Source organism: Morchella importuna, assembly GCF_003444635.1.
Source record: "Morchella importuna strain M04M26 chromosome Unknown Morimp01GS004, whole genome shotgun sequence".
Taxonomy (NCBI): Eukaryota; Fungi; Ascomycota; class Pezizomycetes; order Pezizales; family Morchellaceae; genus Morchella; species Morchella importuna.
The window spans coordinates 879912-894730 of record NW_025763401.1 but is presented as its reverse complement, the minus strand read 5'-3'; the positions used below and the strand labels follow the sequence as shown (position 1 = coordinate 894730).

At 46.0% G+C, this 14819-nt stretch overlaps 4 protein-coding genes across 4 annotated transcripts; 1 reads left to right on the top strand and 3 right to left on the bottom strand.

Annotated features, from left to right (window-relative positions):
- Positions 1-1852: 1852 nt before the first annotated feature.
- On the bottom strand, positions 1853-5084 carry LAJ45_02383 (uncharacterized protein; the record flags this gene model as incomplete). Its single annotated transcript, XM_046111974.1, has 10 exons — positions 1853-1865; positions 1923-2752; positions 2815-2848; positions 2896-2952; positions 3040-3183; positions 3305-3500; positions 3821-3952; positions 4027-4157; positions 4245-4357; positions 5058-5084. 10 exons carry the CDS (start codon positions 5082-5084, stop codon positions 1853-1855), a joined length of 1677 nt encoding a protein of 558 aa, XP_045974874.1.
- Positions 5085-9176: 4092 nt separating this feature from the next.
- On the bottom strand, positions 9177-10422 carry LAJ45_02382 (uncharacterized protein; the record flags this gene model as incomplete). Its single annotated transcript, XM_046111973.1, has 3 exons — positions 9177-9278; positions 9475-9615; positions 10201-10422. 3 exons carry the CDS (start codon positions 10420-10422, stop codon positions 9177-9179), a joined length of 465 nt encoding a protein of 154 aa, XP_045974873.1.
- Positions 10423-11036: 614 nt separating this feature from the next.
- On the bottom strand, positions 11037-12662 carry LAJ45_02381 (uncharacterized protein; the record flags this gene model as incomplete). Its single annotated transcript, XM_046111972.1, has 6 exons — positions 11037-11106; positions 11285-11304; positions 11456-11509; positions 11825-11943; positions 12094-12129; positions 12335-12662. 6 exons carry the CDS (start codon positions 12660-12662, stop codon positions 11037-11039), a joined length of 627 nt encoding a protein of 208 aa, XP_045974872.1.
- A 213-nt stretch (positions 12663-12875) lies between these two features.
- On the top strand, positions 12876-13877 carry LAJ45_02380 (uncharacterized protein; the record flags this gene model as incomplete). Its single annotated transcript, XM_046111971.1, has 2 exons — positions 12876-13394; positions 13452-13877. 2 exons carry the CDS (start codon positions 12876-12878, stop codon positions 13875-13877), a joined length of 945 nt encoding a protein of 314 aa, XP_045974871.1.
- Positions 13878-14819: the final 942 nt, after the last annotated feature.

The window sequence follows — 14819 nt, the reverse complement described above, 5'->3', positions numbered from 1 at the left end:
TGGAGAGGAGGTGGGATGCAGGAGAGGCAGGCAGGCAGACAGATAGACAGACGAACGAGCAGGGGGTTTTTTTTTTCTCTTTAACTAGCGGCGGGAAGACGAAATGGAACTGCTGCAACGTAACCCATATGTACAGCGACCGGAATGATCTATGGAAAAACAGGGGGGGGGGGGGTGAAATTGTATGGCGAAATATCTGTGCACCATATAACTGTTCTTTCCATAGATCATTCCTATCGCTGTACGCCCAGTGGGGTGCGTTCTAGGATGGAAGGGAGGGAGAAGACGTCAGTGATGTGTAGATACTTGTACTTCAGGTACTACTCTGCTTTGTGTAGTGCTCTATCCTTACTGTCCTTAATAACACCATAAGGCATAAGTGTTCAGAGCACGCACCCGAAATTTGATTGGTCATGATGCAGGTTTGCGAAACATTTCTTTCTTTCGTCTCTCCTCTTTCTGCACACATCCCCCCCCCCCCCCTTCTCTGTCCAAGTTACGGACGAAAGAAAGCACACTTTGGGGAATTTGTCCTAGCACCATTTGTTGAAATAAACATACAGTCTACCGCACGCAGGCTTGGTCCGTTGCATGCATCTCATGCGGATTTTTCCTTTTTGTTTGTGCCTCCCTTCCGTGAATTTCTTGTTTTCTACTGTTTCTTGCTGTTTACTTTTCCTTCCCTTTACCCTTTTTTTTTTTTTTTTTTTTTTTTTTTTTTTCGTTTTTCGTTTTTCGTTTTTGACGCAATGGTAACTAGCTTCATACACGTCAATCGAAACCCTAATAGGCCATTTCTCCCTTTAACATTCCAAATGCAATGCAACGCCCATCCCTTTATTTTATGTTTTTATGTTTTATATATTTTTTTTTCGTCTGATCTTTGCCTTACTAAAGTGCCAAACAACCAATAAACCTAGCTGCCGAAAGGTTTTGACCAGTCCAACTACATTCGTACCACGTTACTGCCGTACGCATGTTTCTCACTTTTATTCAAATCAAATTCGTCATGCCCTCTCATCAGACGATACTACCGTATCAAAGGTAAAAAAAAAAAAAAAAAAAAAAAAGGTCTTTTGGACATTGGCCGATTCCGCGAAGCGCTAACAAAACTAGCTACGTTTGAGATCATAAACAAAAGTAAATAACGATAAACGCCCTTTGCCTTTCAAAGTGGGCTATCCAGAAATCCCATGATAGAGGGGAAACCATTTATGCAGTAATAATCACGAAATATTTTACGAAGCCCCCAAAATAAAAGAATGTGGTGATATCAAGCTATCAAAGGACGGGAAAGACAGAATAAAAGACTGTACAGAGAGAATATATAAACATCTGAGTAATGAGGGTAAAGAACGGAATCAACTACGGGCTAAATGAGCAAAGATAAAAGGAAAAGACGTATAAAAAAACCACCAACGTAAAACTGATGCTATCCTTCGATAGAAGGATTCCCCAAATCTCGTTCTATGTAAATACTGGCATTATCATCGCGAAGGGAAATGCAAATCGGCAAAACCAATTGAAACATGAGAAGAGACGACGAAAAAAAGCCACCAGAAATCAACAGCCCGTGTAAAAAAGATAAAACTGAAACAAACTATAAGCAAAAAAACGAAATAGTCTTTCAATTCACATGTTGATTAGGAGTGCCGAAGTCGGTGGGTTCCTACACACGTGCAGCCTGTTTTTTTTTTTTTTTTTTTTTGAAAGATTCGTTACAATACGTGAAAAATTCAAAAAGGAAAAGAAAATGAAATTATGCATAATTAATAAACAACCATTTGATTTGTCGACGCTTGAGACATAATCCAACCTGTGCTGTTTGTTTGGTAGATTTGCGTCGAAGGTTTTATGTAGGAGCCCTAGAGATCAAATCAACCCCAACCCAGGATTTTATGCACATGGATCAAAGCCCTGACCTCGGTCTGAGTTTATCCAACATGTCCCCATCCGCGGCAGACCGTTGATTGTTCCGATTCGTGATTTGCGACTGGGGTCCTGGGTCGATCAAATTGGACAGCTGCATTGAAGGAATGGGATGGTTGCTCGGGTTGCTCGGATTAGGACCTGAGGACGTGGGTCTCGGCGGGTATTGCATCGGTGGGTGGAACGGATGCGGCGAGCCGCTTGAGCGATCACCCGGGGAATGGTATCCTACAGGTGACCTAGGTCGCTGCTGGCTCGTGTTTGAGACAGAGCTTTGCGCCTGCGGATAGTAGTTCCCCGGGATTGATGGCGGTGGACCCTGGCCGTAAGTTTGACCCTGATAGGTTGACGGTGGTCCAGTCGCTGGTGGTGGTGGGGAATACGCGGGATGAGGCGGTACAAGATGGGACGAAGGGGAGGGCGGGTCATTCCGGCCGTAGCGATTTGGATAATCACCTGCGGATCCACGCCTCGGGTGGGAATGCGATTGACCTGGATTACCGGATACAGGAGGCGGTAGAAGCGGCGGGTGTAATTCCAGAGCCCTGTTGCGCTCTGTTGATGCTGCATCATGTATAGGCATTCGCTCATCGTACTGGTGATTGTACGTCGGCGGAGGGGGATGGCGGTTAGATCCACCAGGGCTGGATGGGCGCGGGTACTGTTGCGGCGGGTGAAAATCCATTGGAGGCGGAGGAGGGGGGGGCGGTAGGTTATAACTTGCGGGGAGTGGCTGGCCGTGTGCCCCGTATAACATCTGTTGAGATGACCTACCAGGCGCACCACGACCGAACGCTGCATGGGCAGGTACAAACGCCTGAGCCTGTGAGGAGACTGGCGTAAAAACGCACTCCTGGTTAAATCGCAGGCAGTTGGCGCATCTACCATCTGGGGAAGATTCGAAGCCAGAACAGCGAATCTTACATATGTTAGCATTTAAGATTGAAATTGGAGGTGAGCATTTACCTTGCGTCTCCGGCAATATCTGCACGCAATTGCCGTTCTTTGACGGGGGGCTGGTTGCTGAAATCCCGCCAATTGATGTGGGGGTATCCTGTACGGATACATCTCGGCGTATGACATGTTTTGATCTGGGTTGTGGTCGCCTACTTGGTGTGATTGGGGCGGGGGAGGGGGCGGGGGAGGCGGGGGAGACTGTCGAGGATGATGAGAATGGTGTTGCTGGTGTTGGTGTTGGAGATGGTGTTGCTGGGGGTGGAGGGGATGTTGCTGGAGATGAGGATGGTGGATACTCTGTACGTTATTAGTAGGCGAATGGAAGTTTTTTTTGGGGGGGGATGTGTGAATATGGATTGAATTGAGGTTGAGGTTGAAATTGAGGTTAAAGTTGATATTGTAATTGGAATGGACTTACAGGTGATCCTGATACTGATGCTGGTTGTTCCGGATACCGTTGTTGTCTCCGGTGGTAGTTCTCGGCAGTGTCTTCTTCTTCAGACGATTGCCCACCGAGATTTTCACGGTCTTCTTCTGGCGACCACTCGTTTGGATGGGGATTGTTGCCGCTGGGCGGGGGATTCCAGGACATTTGAAGCTCTGAGGGGAGGTGGCTGAGCGAAGATGGGATGCAGCGAGTTTAAAGGAAGGTCAAGCCCTGTTTTGCGGGAGCATGGCATGCGCTATAGAATGTCTGTGAAACCTGACGAACCAGAGGAGCCGCGTGGAGGAGAGCCGGGGGGGGGGGGGGGGCAGCTGATCTCAGTGCGGGAATGTAAGGGCCCGTTGGTTCCCGTCAGAAGAAAAAAAAGGAGAGGGAGGGGGGTGTGGTGATGGTGGTGGAGGTGGTTGTGGAGGCTGGATTGGAGGGGTGGGGTCGGCAATGGCACGGGTGCTAGGCGTTGGTAGTAGTGGCGGTGGTAATGATATGCACCGGTAAGTGTGGGAGTGGTGAGTGAGTGAGTGAGTGAGTGAGAGTATCTATGGTGTGGGTGGTTGTGGGTGTGGGTGGATAGGGTAATGGGCGTATGGGTAGATAGAAGGAGGGGAGAGGGAAGGGCAGGTGCTTAATGTTAATCAACAAGGCAAATGTCAATAACAAGGTAAAAATAAGGCAATGTATATGGGGGGCGTATGTACTATCTATCGGAGAAGGGGAAAGAAAGAGGAGAAACCACAGTATTGAACCCGTGATGGTGGTGGTGTAGGCTTCTTCTTCTTCCTGTTCCTCTCTTCTATCCTGATTCTTGATCTGGCTGACGCTCCTCCTACTGTTGGCTGGCGGGTTAGAAAATCCCGGAGAAGATGGGATGACGCTGGAACCGGAGTACCGGGACAGACGAGAAGCCTTAAGTAACCTTTTTTTTTTCTTTTCCCTGGAGAGCGGGAAGGAGCGGGCTGTCAGGGTGCAGCGGGTGGATTGCAGGAGAGACAGGAGCCGCGTGCAGATGGGACGGATCAACTCCAGCGGCTTCCGTTATAATTATGCGAGACTCGACTCGAATCGGGGGTAAGAAAGCGGTCAATGGTGATTCGAGACTTGTTTCGAATTGTCTCTCGTCCTCCTCCTCCTCCTCCTCTTCTATTTAGCTGAATGTGTAAAAAAATATATATATAAAAAAAAAAACAATTGCCTGTTAGGCAGGTGGTGGGGAAATGGAGGGGGAGGGGAAGAGGGGGGGGGGAGTGGATTTTGGGTTATTGATACAGACGTAAGTAAGATGGGGAGGGAGGGGTGCGACTTTTGGGGCGGGTAGCGGCGCGCAAGAGGGGGGGAAAGGACAAGGGGGGTAGTATAGTGGTAACAACTGTTAATAGGTAGTAGTAGAGCAGAGTATGGTAGGTAATAATGGTAATGGTGGGGAAGTCGTGCTCGCGCCGGCGACAAAATAGGTAGACCCGGTAGATAGATGTGCGGTTGCAGGGACCAAAGAGCCTCTCCCCGCCGCTTGGATTTTCCTTCAAAACCTGCCGGTGCTCTCCTGCAATTGAGATCACCACGACCACGACGGGAGAAGAGGTTTAAGGGTGATGAAAAAAGGAAAATTGGAACCGTTCTCGGAGGTAGGAACAGCACTGTGAAAATCAAGAATGGCCAGGTACCGGTGTCTGTAGTAGTACTTCGCTGGCGTAATCTTGAGGCTTCACTACCTAGAGTATGTTCCTAACACTGCAGCTGTCTTGTCCTCCCCAAGCATTAATAGCGCTAAACCAATCCTTGCCCCAACCGAGTATTGGTTGTCCGTTTAAGGATCCTCGCAATGTAGGTAATATGTGACCTGACCGATCACGGCACAACAGATGACGGGGTGACCTCTCGCTCTCTCCCACTCTCTATGATATGCACTTCACTCCAGAAGACTACCAGGTAATAAAAAACAACCACAACCACAACCACAACCACAACTAAAGCAATAATAGCAGCCAGCAAAACCAGTAGTAGTAGCAGCTGCAACAGCAGCAGTAACAGGAGAAACCGAACAATGTATGGCACTCTTCTGTTCTGGAAATGTCAACGGCCGGCCAGCAAGAACAATAAAGCAATAGAATAAACGGAATAGTAAAAAACGGAACAGTAAAAACGGAACAATAATAAAATAATAAAACAAATGATATATCCTATGGGGTAATAGTGATATTATGCAGTGTTGCAGAAACGGGATTGCAGATAAAGGGACGACGACACCACTAACACAACACAATGCACGCCAATGGAATCCGACTTTCCCCCTCGTAGTACTTGGCTGGTGCCGGGATGACTTTCGTCTGATTCTGCTATGTTAGACAGAAAATCCCCTCCTACCTATGGCTACAATAAATTGTCGACTGGTAGAGTAAACAACAGTCAAGAAAGAAGAAAAAATGCGTTGATCGGATGTAATAACCCCGTAGAGTGGATTGTGCCTGTATGGATGGATGTACGTATGTAGGGTGAATGATGTTTTGGACCTAGGAATTGGCTGTACTTTCTGAGCCCTTAGTCGCTTAAGACGAGGCTATGATGACACTCGGCGGGCGGGTAGATGGTCAACATACATGCTGCGGACCGACCAACGGGGGTGGGTTGATAGCTGTGTAAACACTGGCGCATGTACAGCACGCCGAATGAAGGCTCGATCAATCCCTGCCGGCTGGCTGGACAGAAGGTCCTCCCTGGCCTGGCCTATTGGCAACTCACGATCTGATCGGAAGTAGAAGGCGAAAAATTCTATTGATTAAAGCCCGGGGGGGGGGGGGGGAGGGACCAGCTGATGCGAGAGTGAGAGACGATAAAGAGAAGCTCGACGCACCCACAAAAAAGTGTTCAAAAGGGGTGAGGATGGAGTGAAGACGTCGGGCAGAGGTAAAGGAAAGTGAGGGGGGAGATGGCAGCAAGCTACGTGCCTGATACAGGCTCCGAGTTGGTGGGTTGTGGGTCAAAGTCACGTTCAGGGAAGTGAGACAGTTCATCCCCAGGCATACTCGAGAAGTAAAAAAAAAAGAAAGAACAAGGGCCGGCCGGACACGAAGGCAAGCACCATGACTGACCTTCTAGGACAACTGCACACCAGTCTTCTCCCGTGGGATGGGAAACTACAATTGAGGAATCAGAGTTCGACCACAGCTCACAGCCTACATCCGGGATTGCCATTGCTCTGCTCTCAAAGACCTGCATATATATTGAGGTGATATGATTGAGCGCGGAAAGGAGAGCTTGCAGCCAGATAAAAGCAGGTGCCAGGGCTGCTGCTGGTGGTGGTGGTGGATATATCCGCAAGTAGATACATCATGTAGTTGACTTGTAGGACGTAAGTAAAATAGCAATTGCAAGTCGTGAAACATGCAGACAACTATTTCTTCTTCTTTCCGAAGGAGTAAAGAGAAGAAAAAGGTTGCGAGTCGATGGTTGAGACCCTTACACTCCCGAGACGGAGGCACAGGGGAGTGCAGGCGTCATAGATTTCCTAAGATATATAATCATTGGGCCTGCTTATCGCAACTCAGGTAGGCAATCCGGTTGTTGAGGGGTTAGCATGGGGAGGTGTATGTAGTATAGTAGTAGTACTCAGGGCAAGGTACACGGTTGGCCAGGCAATTACACCCGGAGATGCGGGTCGAACGTGTTTGGGAGGGGTTCTCCATGGATTCAGCACGAGAGAATACTTGTTTACCACGAAAAGAACCAGAAAATGCAGTTGCTCAGGGCAAGGATTATTTGTATGGAGTGGCGGTGATCTCTCATACAAACTATCCCTGTTTCCGTCACTTGCATTTTCTGGTTCTTTTCGTGGTAAACGAGTACAAACATAAGAAAATTGCACGGGGGGGTATATACCGACGTCACTGTCGATGATTCAAATGATTAACTCTGTTGAGCAGTCGCTTGTAGAGTGAGTGTGTACTGTAGGTATGTAGGTACATATCGTTAGGCTTACCGCGGCCCTTAACTACGGTGGTTGGAGGTTGGGTTGGAGGTCGTGATGTGCGTTGTTCATCCGTGCAGACGGAATGCACATGCTCCCGGGCTTTGTGCGATCTTGCACTTCCGAAACTAAGGGCAAAAGGTTTGAGCCATTGATGTCACCAGTCATGTGGACATATGCACATACTTTTAACTTAATGGACTCTGCTCATGTAGAGAGAGTACTACCTATTACTACGCACTCAAAGTACGTACAGGTCTACAATATATCACGGACAAGGCAAAGAATAGTAACATAAGTCGAATAAGGGCAATACAGCAATGTAGTAACTGAGTATTTGTAGGTAATGAACACACGTATATGTAGCACCTACCTGTTCATGAGACGTCGTCATGGCCTATTAGCCTTCCTTGTGTCTTGCGCCATGATATATCGAGCTCCTAAATACCAGAAGCTACATGTAGATTCCTTGCTAACGTTACTCTACTCGGGGCAGGCAAGAAGAACCTGAAAATGACTTTTTATGGTAACGACCTCTGATTCGCGGCTGGCAAAAAGCTACATCAAATTGAGCCCCTACTTGCAGCTTACATTTTCAGGTTCTTCTTGCCTGCCCCCAGTACAGCAGTTATATGACTACATAAGTATACATGTACATGTACTCTAGAGGAATATGTACTTAAGTACCTATAGGTACATGTAGTGCTGCTTACACGCGCGTACCAAGTATTCTAAAACAGCAACATAGTCGATATCCCCTCAAATCTCGACCCATATGTGTCACATAGGAATTTCACACCTGCTTGGTAAGAATTTGGTCAATCGATAGGTGTGAAAAGACATACATGCATCTTTCTTTACCTGAAATTCAGTCTCTGGCTCTTGTGCGCCTGGCTGTTACTAAGTCAGAGAGGACCCTGAATCTAACAAGTACATGTAGCCAATTGTCAACCTAGGTCCAAAGAAGGCGAACGGGTGAGCAACCGATTCCCGTTCCCAGCTGAGCTATCGAACATTCTGGCGAAACCTTCCACCTGCATGCTCCCCGCGTTTCAATCATCTGCAAAAACGAAACCCATCAAATCAGGCAAGTGACCTCAGCCTCTAAACGTGCTAGGCGACCGTACGGCCGGCTTAGTAGCCCACTCAACCACAACTTTCATCCAATAACTGGGTATTGCCGCGGCTTCCTCGGGTTCGGTTTGAGATCCTCATCTAGCCAATCGTGACAGAAACTCTCAAAATGCTTGACCCCGTCAGCGGCTTGTGCCACAAAACCTCCTATTCGGTGACGGGCCGCCCCGTCCAAATTACTCTACTCTACATACAGTGCCGTACTCTACCGACAACCTACTTGGGTTAAGGACAGGAATCCTCAATGCACCTATCACATCAGAGAGCCAATGCAGATGAGATTTCAATCTACTCAAGCTCTGTGTTGCATAGCACACCACTGCATGCCGAATAGGTCACTGGATCATACGACAAAGAATAATGAAAAACGGGCGATGTCGTCCATATATATCCGCCAGCACTGGAGGGCGAAACATGTAGGGAATCTCGAATGTCCAGAACAAATAAAAATAAAAGTTACAAAAGCCGATATCATTGCTTAACGATATATGGTTGTAATCAGGTTTTCCTACACGCTTGAAATAATCGAAAGGGTCTTGGTACTAGTTTCAAAAAAGAATATTTGAGAAAATCATATGGCAAAAGACTGGGATGACCGAAGAACGTCAAACTTCAGTGACAGCAGCATCTTGGTCCGAGCCTCCAGAAAATCAGGTCGATGTCTGTGCGTATCCCGCGAAAGAGGAGACTGGCTTTCGCGTCCGGCAGTACCCGATGCAACCTTGCAATGTCCGATAACCGCAATCGTACCCACTAGTTACCATCACTATCCTCGTCCCCGCTAACAACAGCATCTTCCCCATTCGAAGATTCCACATTAATGTCCGGCATGACGACGCTGTTGAGATAACTGATCTACAACAGGGGTACAGACAGCTGTCATTTAGTTGCCTGCCGAAACAAAATAAAAAGTAAAGAGTTCTTATGTACCACGGGGATGATGATGCACAAGACCACCATGGAACATTAGAAAAAGAAAGGCAAAAAATAAAACGACAAGGCGAGAAGCTCGAGACCCCTTACAAGAAAGAGGGAAAAAAAAATGACTTACGAAGGGCTCCATGTTTTTGAAAATTCTGGTTATTCTCTGAACAACGTCGTCTCCAGTAACTTCTTCGTCGCTTAACCGTTTCCCAAGCGTATAGCTCCTAAGTCTCAGCAATTCAATTTCTTTATGATCCTTCGGGTAATTCTGGAAGATGAGTTCAATTCAGCAAAGTCTTTATCAATAATGTACCACTTATTGTTATGCAGACCACAAGAAAGAGAAATATCGACTGGAAAAATAAAGCTGAAGGGACAAGACATCTTGAGCGGCTTACGAAAATACGAGAAGCGGGTAATATGGGCAAAAAGGCGACACGCATACATGGTAGTATTCACACCGCAGAATATCAAGGAATAAACCGCCCAAGGAGCAAGACACGATAAACATTGAAATGGGAACTGTTATGAGATGCAATGGCTTGTGGGGTATTAAGGGAATAGCAGGGTACAGGATACCCTTTCCAGACTAGACAAGCTGATCCGAAGATATGTTCAGGAAGACAAGATGCAAAATTTTCTCCGGGACCAAGAACCAATAGTAGCACTATTATTTTCGGGAAAATTTCGTCGTCAAAAGAGAAATGACGAACCGAATGCACCGTAGATCTCTTATGGATCGAAATCCAGAGAGTCGGAGGGAAAGGGAAAAGAAATAAAGGAAAAAAGGGCACAGCAGAAGGAAAGGTTTGAAAGACAACCAACGGGTGACCGAGTTCATAAAAAAACTTACCTTTGGTGCGGTTTTCAAGGCGTCCTCCTTATTTCGCTCCACAAACGCTTGGACGGCTTTTTGCTTGTTACCACCCGCTTGGACACCAAAAAACTCTTTGGCCAACTCCCCCCCAGCAAGTATACTTTTAATCTGTCGAGAATTTTTATCAATGTTACGTCGTAGTAAGTTGAGCGGTTGGGCTTCAGTGTGATAGAGACCACCTCCTGCGTAATTGTGCATTGCAGTTAGCTTTGAATTTCCTTCCCGATAATCGCTAATCTAACCGAAGAGAAGCCGTCGACAAGGAAGCTAATGTTAAAGGTGTCGAGAATTTTAGGGAAAATAAAAAGGAAAAACACCAGTTCACTTAGATCGTGCCTGGAATAAAAAAATTTAAAAACGCGACGTGGACAATCAATGGCCCATTTTACCACATAACCTACAGTCTTTTACCGTCTCTTGACGAATACTGCCAGTTGACGAACAGGGGACTTTGGGCCAATAGAAATTAAAAGAACCGGAGATCTCGTAGCTTGGCTGTTGCTTGACTGTTTCTTTCCATACTTGGAATCCCTGTTCGTCAAGTGGCAGTATTCGTCAAGAGACGGTAAAAGACTGTAGCCAGTACACCTTCGAAGAGCCATGGCACACGAACATGTAAAGAGGAAAAACAAAGAAAGCCGTGTTACTTGCTTCAGACTAGTCTACGATCCTGGTCGAGGCAAGAATCGGTGAGATCAAGGATCGTGGATTGACTTGGGCGCAAGCGCTGAAGCGCACGAAAGAAAAAAAAAAAACGAAAAAAAACGAAAAAATCGCTCAATAGAGTTTGACAACAAACGATCGCCACATACCTATGAATGAGTTTCCGGGCTGTAATGACAAGAAATAGCATGCGTAAGGACCCTTTTGCCCGTCCGCGACCTGAATTAGGACGATACATTAGAAATATTCCATCCTCATCTCCATCTTTCCAACCACCCAGTGAGCTCTTCTGGATTGGAATTTTGATCATCAATAGCCGCAATTGAGTGGATCGAGCGAGCCACGTCGTATTCGAACGCATTGGGGGATAAAAAGTAACGAGTTAAGGTATCATTACCATGCAGCAGAGAAATGGGTCTTTTTTTTAACAATCGGACGGTTAGCAAATGCCTTTCTGGCAATTCAAGGCCCCCAATGGTAACATGTGCACAGAGTATTGATAAACGGACGAAAGCAAACACTACATGTTAAGAAACGACTTTATAAAATCCAACTAGTAGAAACGTACCTTGTAAGGCGTTCGATCGTTACTGAATCGGATATCTCTATAGATCCGAAAAATCTGTTCCATCAGGCCAATCTTCATCAGCTCAACATAAATAAAGGATACTACACAGACTTTGATATTCTGGCCCCAAATCGACAGAACTATTTTGGGGTATTTCTCAATACTGATACAATATCATGTGAGATACAGCGTGCGTAGATACAGAATTAGGAAAGCTGATACAGTCAGAAGGGAAGTCCCAGGCCTGCTAAGAAGCCTAGTGACTTGGGGTAGGTGGATCAATCGACTGGGAAAAGCAAGTAATTGAGGTTGAAAAGAAGCAAAGTAGAACTTCGATTAATAGAGTATATCAGGGTCAAGGAGACCTACCAAATCTTTTAGTGGTAGTTCCGGAATTGTATCATCCACTTCAGCAATAATTGACTTGCTCAAATTTTCAATAAACGACTCGAAATCGGATTTGGCGCCCTTGAACAGGCCGTTATTTTCTGTAGCGGTAATACCTACGTTATTCTCCCATTGAAACGTATATTATGTGGGATGTATCAAGAGTGGGTGGGCCAAGGTGAATACAGCCCAAGAGAAGAAAATGATAATAAAAATAATTGCCATTCTATTGAGAAGATATAGAGCCATACCGTTAAACCATGTGCGATCATTGTTCTTTGCTAGAGCTACAGTTACCAGTCTCCAAATCAGCAGCTGATGATGGCACTCCCCACTCATGCTCGGATTTATAACGATTGGAGTACATTGCACCAACATGTTGGCACTATAAATCTGAGGACATGAGTAGACTACTTAGGTTCTTCCCACAACCCAGAAGGCAAGTAGATCCCCAAAGAGCTGTCAAGGGCATGGTAGGAAGATAAAACAAACCCTTCAAAAAATCCAAAGTATTGGGATGAATCTTATGTGGATGGTACTCGGTGTCCCCAGGGCTAGCTTGTCTGATAGGTATAAAAATCTCTTCTGGCCTTTTCAATCTTTTGGTAGAACCGGATGAAGAAACCATATCAATTGGACTCCTATCTCTCTTTTTCGGCCTCGCGTTCGCGGGCTCCTGCGGCTCAGGCGATGAGCTTTCGAAGTAGGGACTCTTTTTTCCTGTGGCCCTGCGGGCTGGCTGGCTCCGTCGTGTAGATTTAGTTATCATTTCGTCTGAATAGAAAGATTTGGCGTCAGATTTGGTCTTGCGTGGTGGCATTTTCGATGTTGTGACTTGATGTTGTTGGTGTATGTATGCTTGAGAGCTGGTTTGTGGCTGTGACCTGGGGAAAAGGTCTGGTAGACGAGGTTACCCCTGAAATGATGTCATCACAATTTGAGCAATAATCTTATCTTATCAGATGCTATAATTTGAATCAAAACTTCTTCCACTACACTTGTCCCCGCTTTCCTTCTACAATATATTCGAAAAATGTCGTCGCCAGAAGCCCGCTTCGCGATCAACAAATCTCGAATACTAGCTGAGATTGCCTCTACAGCTCCTGATGCATCCCCCAAGGGATCAATCGATGTTCAAATTCTCCCACTAATTAACCAATTAAATCAACATGATCGGCTGTTTACAACAAGTAGCTGTAGCGGCAGAATCAGCGTCTTTTTTGAGGGTGTGAAGAAGAGTATAGAACCAATTGGCTCCGAGGAATTACAAGGGGATGATCGAGGAAACAGAGCCAGCCAGGCCGGAATTGGGGGGAAGGGAGAGGGCGGGAAATGGTTATTCGTCTCTCATGACCCCGTGAGCGACGTGGAAAAGAAAAGTAATCGAGAAATTGCCGAAATTCTTTTCAGAGGTGAAAAGGATAAAGCAGTTACAGATATTGCTAGCAACAAGGGAGGGCTATGCGAGCCTGTAGAGCTAGAAATGGGTGATGTAGTGGATTTCGATATCTCATCTACCACCCGTTTTGTGCATCTGAAGTTTGAGCCAATGGTATGTGGAGCGGAATTTCGCATTGTCAAAGTAATACACTAATCAAGCTTCCAAAAGATTCTTCACATCCAGACTGCCGACCTTAAAACAGCCAATGAAATTCTCACGGTGGCCCTGTCAGTGGGCTTTCGTGAGTCAGGAATAATGAATCCTGGTCTTAAGGCGTCCTCATTTCCAATGGTTGCGATACGCTGCAATGGCCTCATTATGGATTCGATCATCGGCATAATTGAACACCCCAATGGACAGATAAGAAAGCTAGTTGACGACATATATTTAAAAACCTTGCTCAAGGTTTGCAACCTCAGGTTCAAGGAGAACCAGCGAAGAATTGATGCATTCACTACAAAAATTGGGGAAACTTTATTTAGTAGTGGCACCAGAAAAAGTGAAGGCTACGAAGATAAAGAGATAAGGAAAGCAAGGAAGCGAGAAGAGGGGCTAAGAAAACAGAGAGAGTTAAGGTCCAGGGAGCAAGACTAGAATGGTGAAGACAATGTAAGAGAAGCAGTAGGGATGGCTGGCAATTTTGATTGAGCATATACTTTGCCTTGAAATGCGGGCCTCCAATATAGGAATTATTCTACACTGCTGGACAAGCTTGTCAAAAGAGGTTCTAATGACCGGATCTTCTCACGGGTGCATATTGACGAAGGATCACTTCATCAAGACTAGGACTAGTTGAGTTATGTGTCAACGTATTGCAAAAATGATGGAGCTCTTATCTGGAATTTTTAGGGGGGCAGAGAACAGGCATCGTTCTTACTGTTTATTACCCGTTCCATAGGAATTTTTTTTTAAAAAAAAACAGAGTATTGGTTAGACCTAGCTTACTATCGAGAAACCTGTATCAAAATTAGTTGGAGGTACATGACTCAGGCAACCCTTGCCTAACAATACTGGTAACACGTTATCACTTCTCTCTTGTCTCATCCACGTCATCTGTACGCCGTTATCACGAACATAGAAAGAAAGTCTCGTTGACAAGAACTGTACAAGTAGTCGGATCCAATGGTCGAGTCCATTAGACTCGCCTCTCTGGGAGGATATTGATAACAACACCACCGTTTTTGCATATCTCGGAAGCGTTTGACAACTTGTGATATCCGCAGATTTCAAAGATGAACTGAACAAAGACATGCGGGTAGTGGATGTAAGAGGACGGATAGGAAGCAATCTAAACCTATACATATTACATACCGTCGCTTAAACCATATCGATGGGCCCCCATCGAGGCAAAGACAGGCGCACAGATATGGGACGATAACTTCGATCCTGAGGCTGGCGTAGTACATCCTGTAAGCATAATTATGTGATCATGCATCGAAGCATTCGATTGTCTTCCCATTACTCCTGATAGCCGGCCATTAGCTATTGGCTAGCAAAGCGCGGAGATCAAAGGAGTACCGATTGCTATTTAGGTCA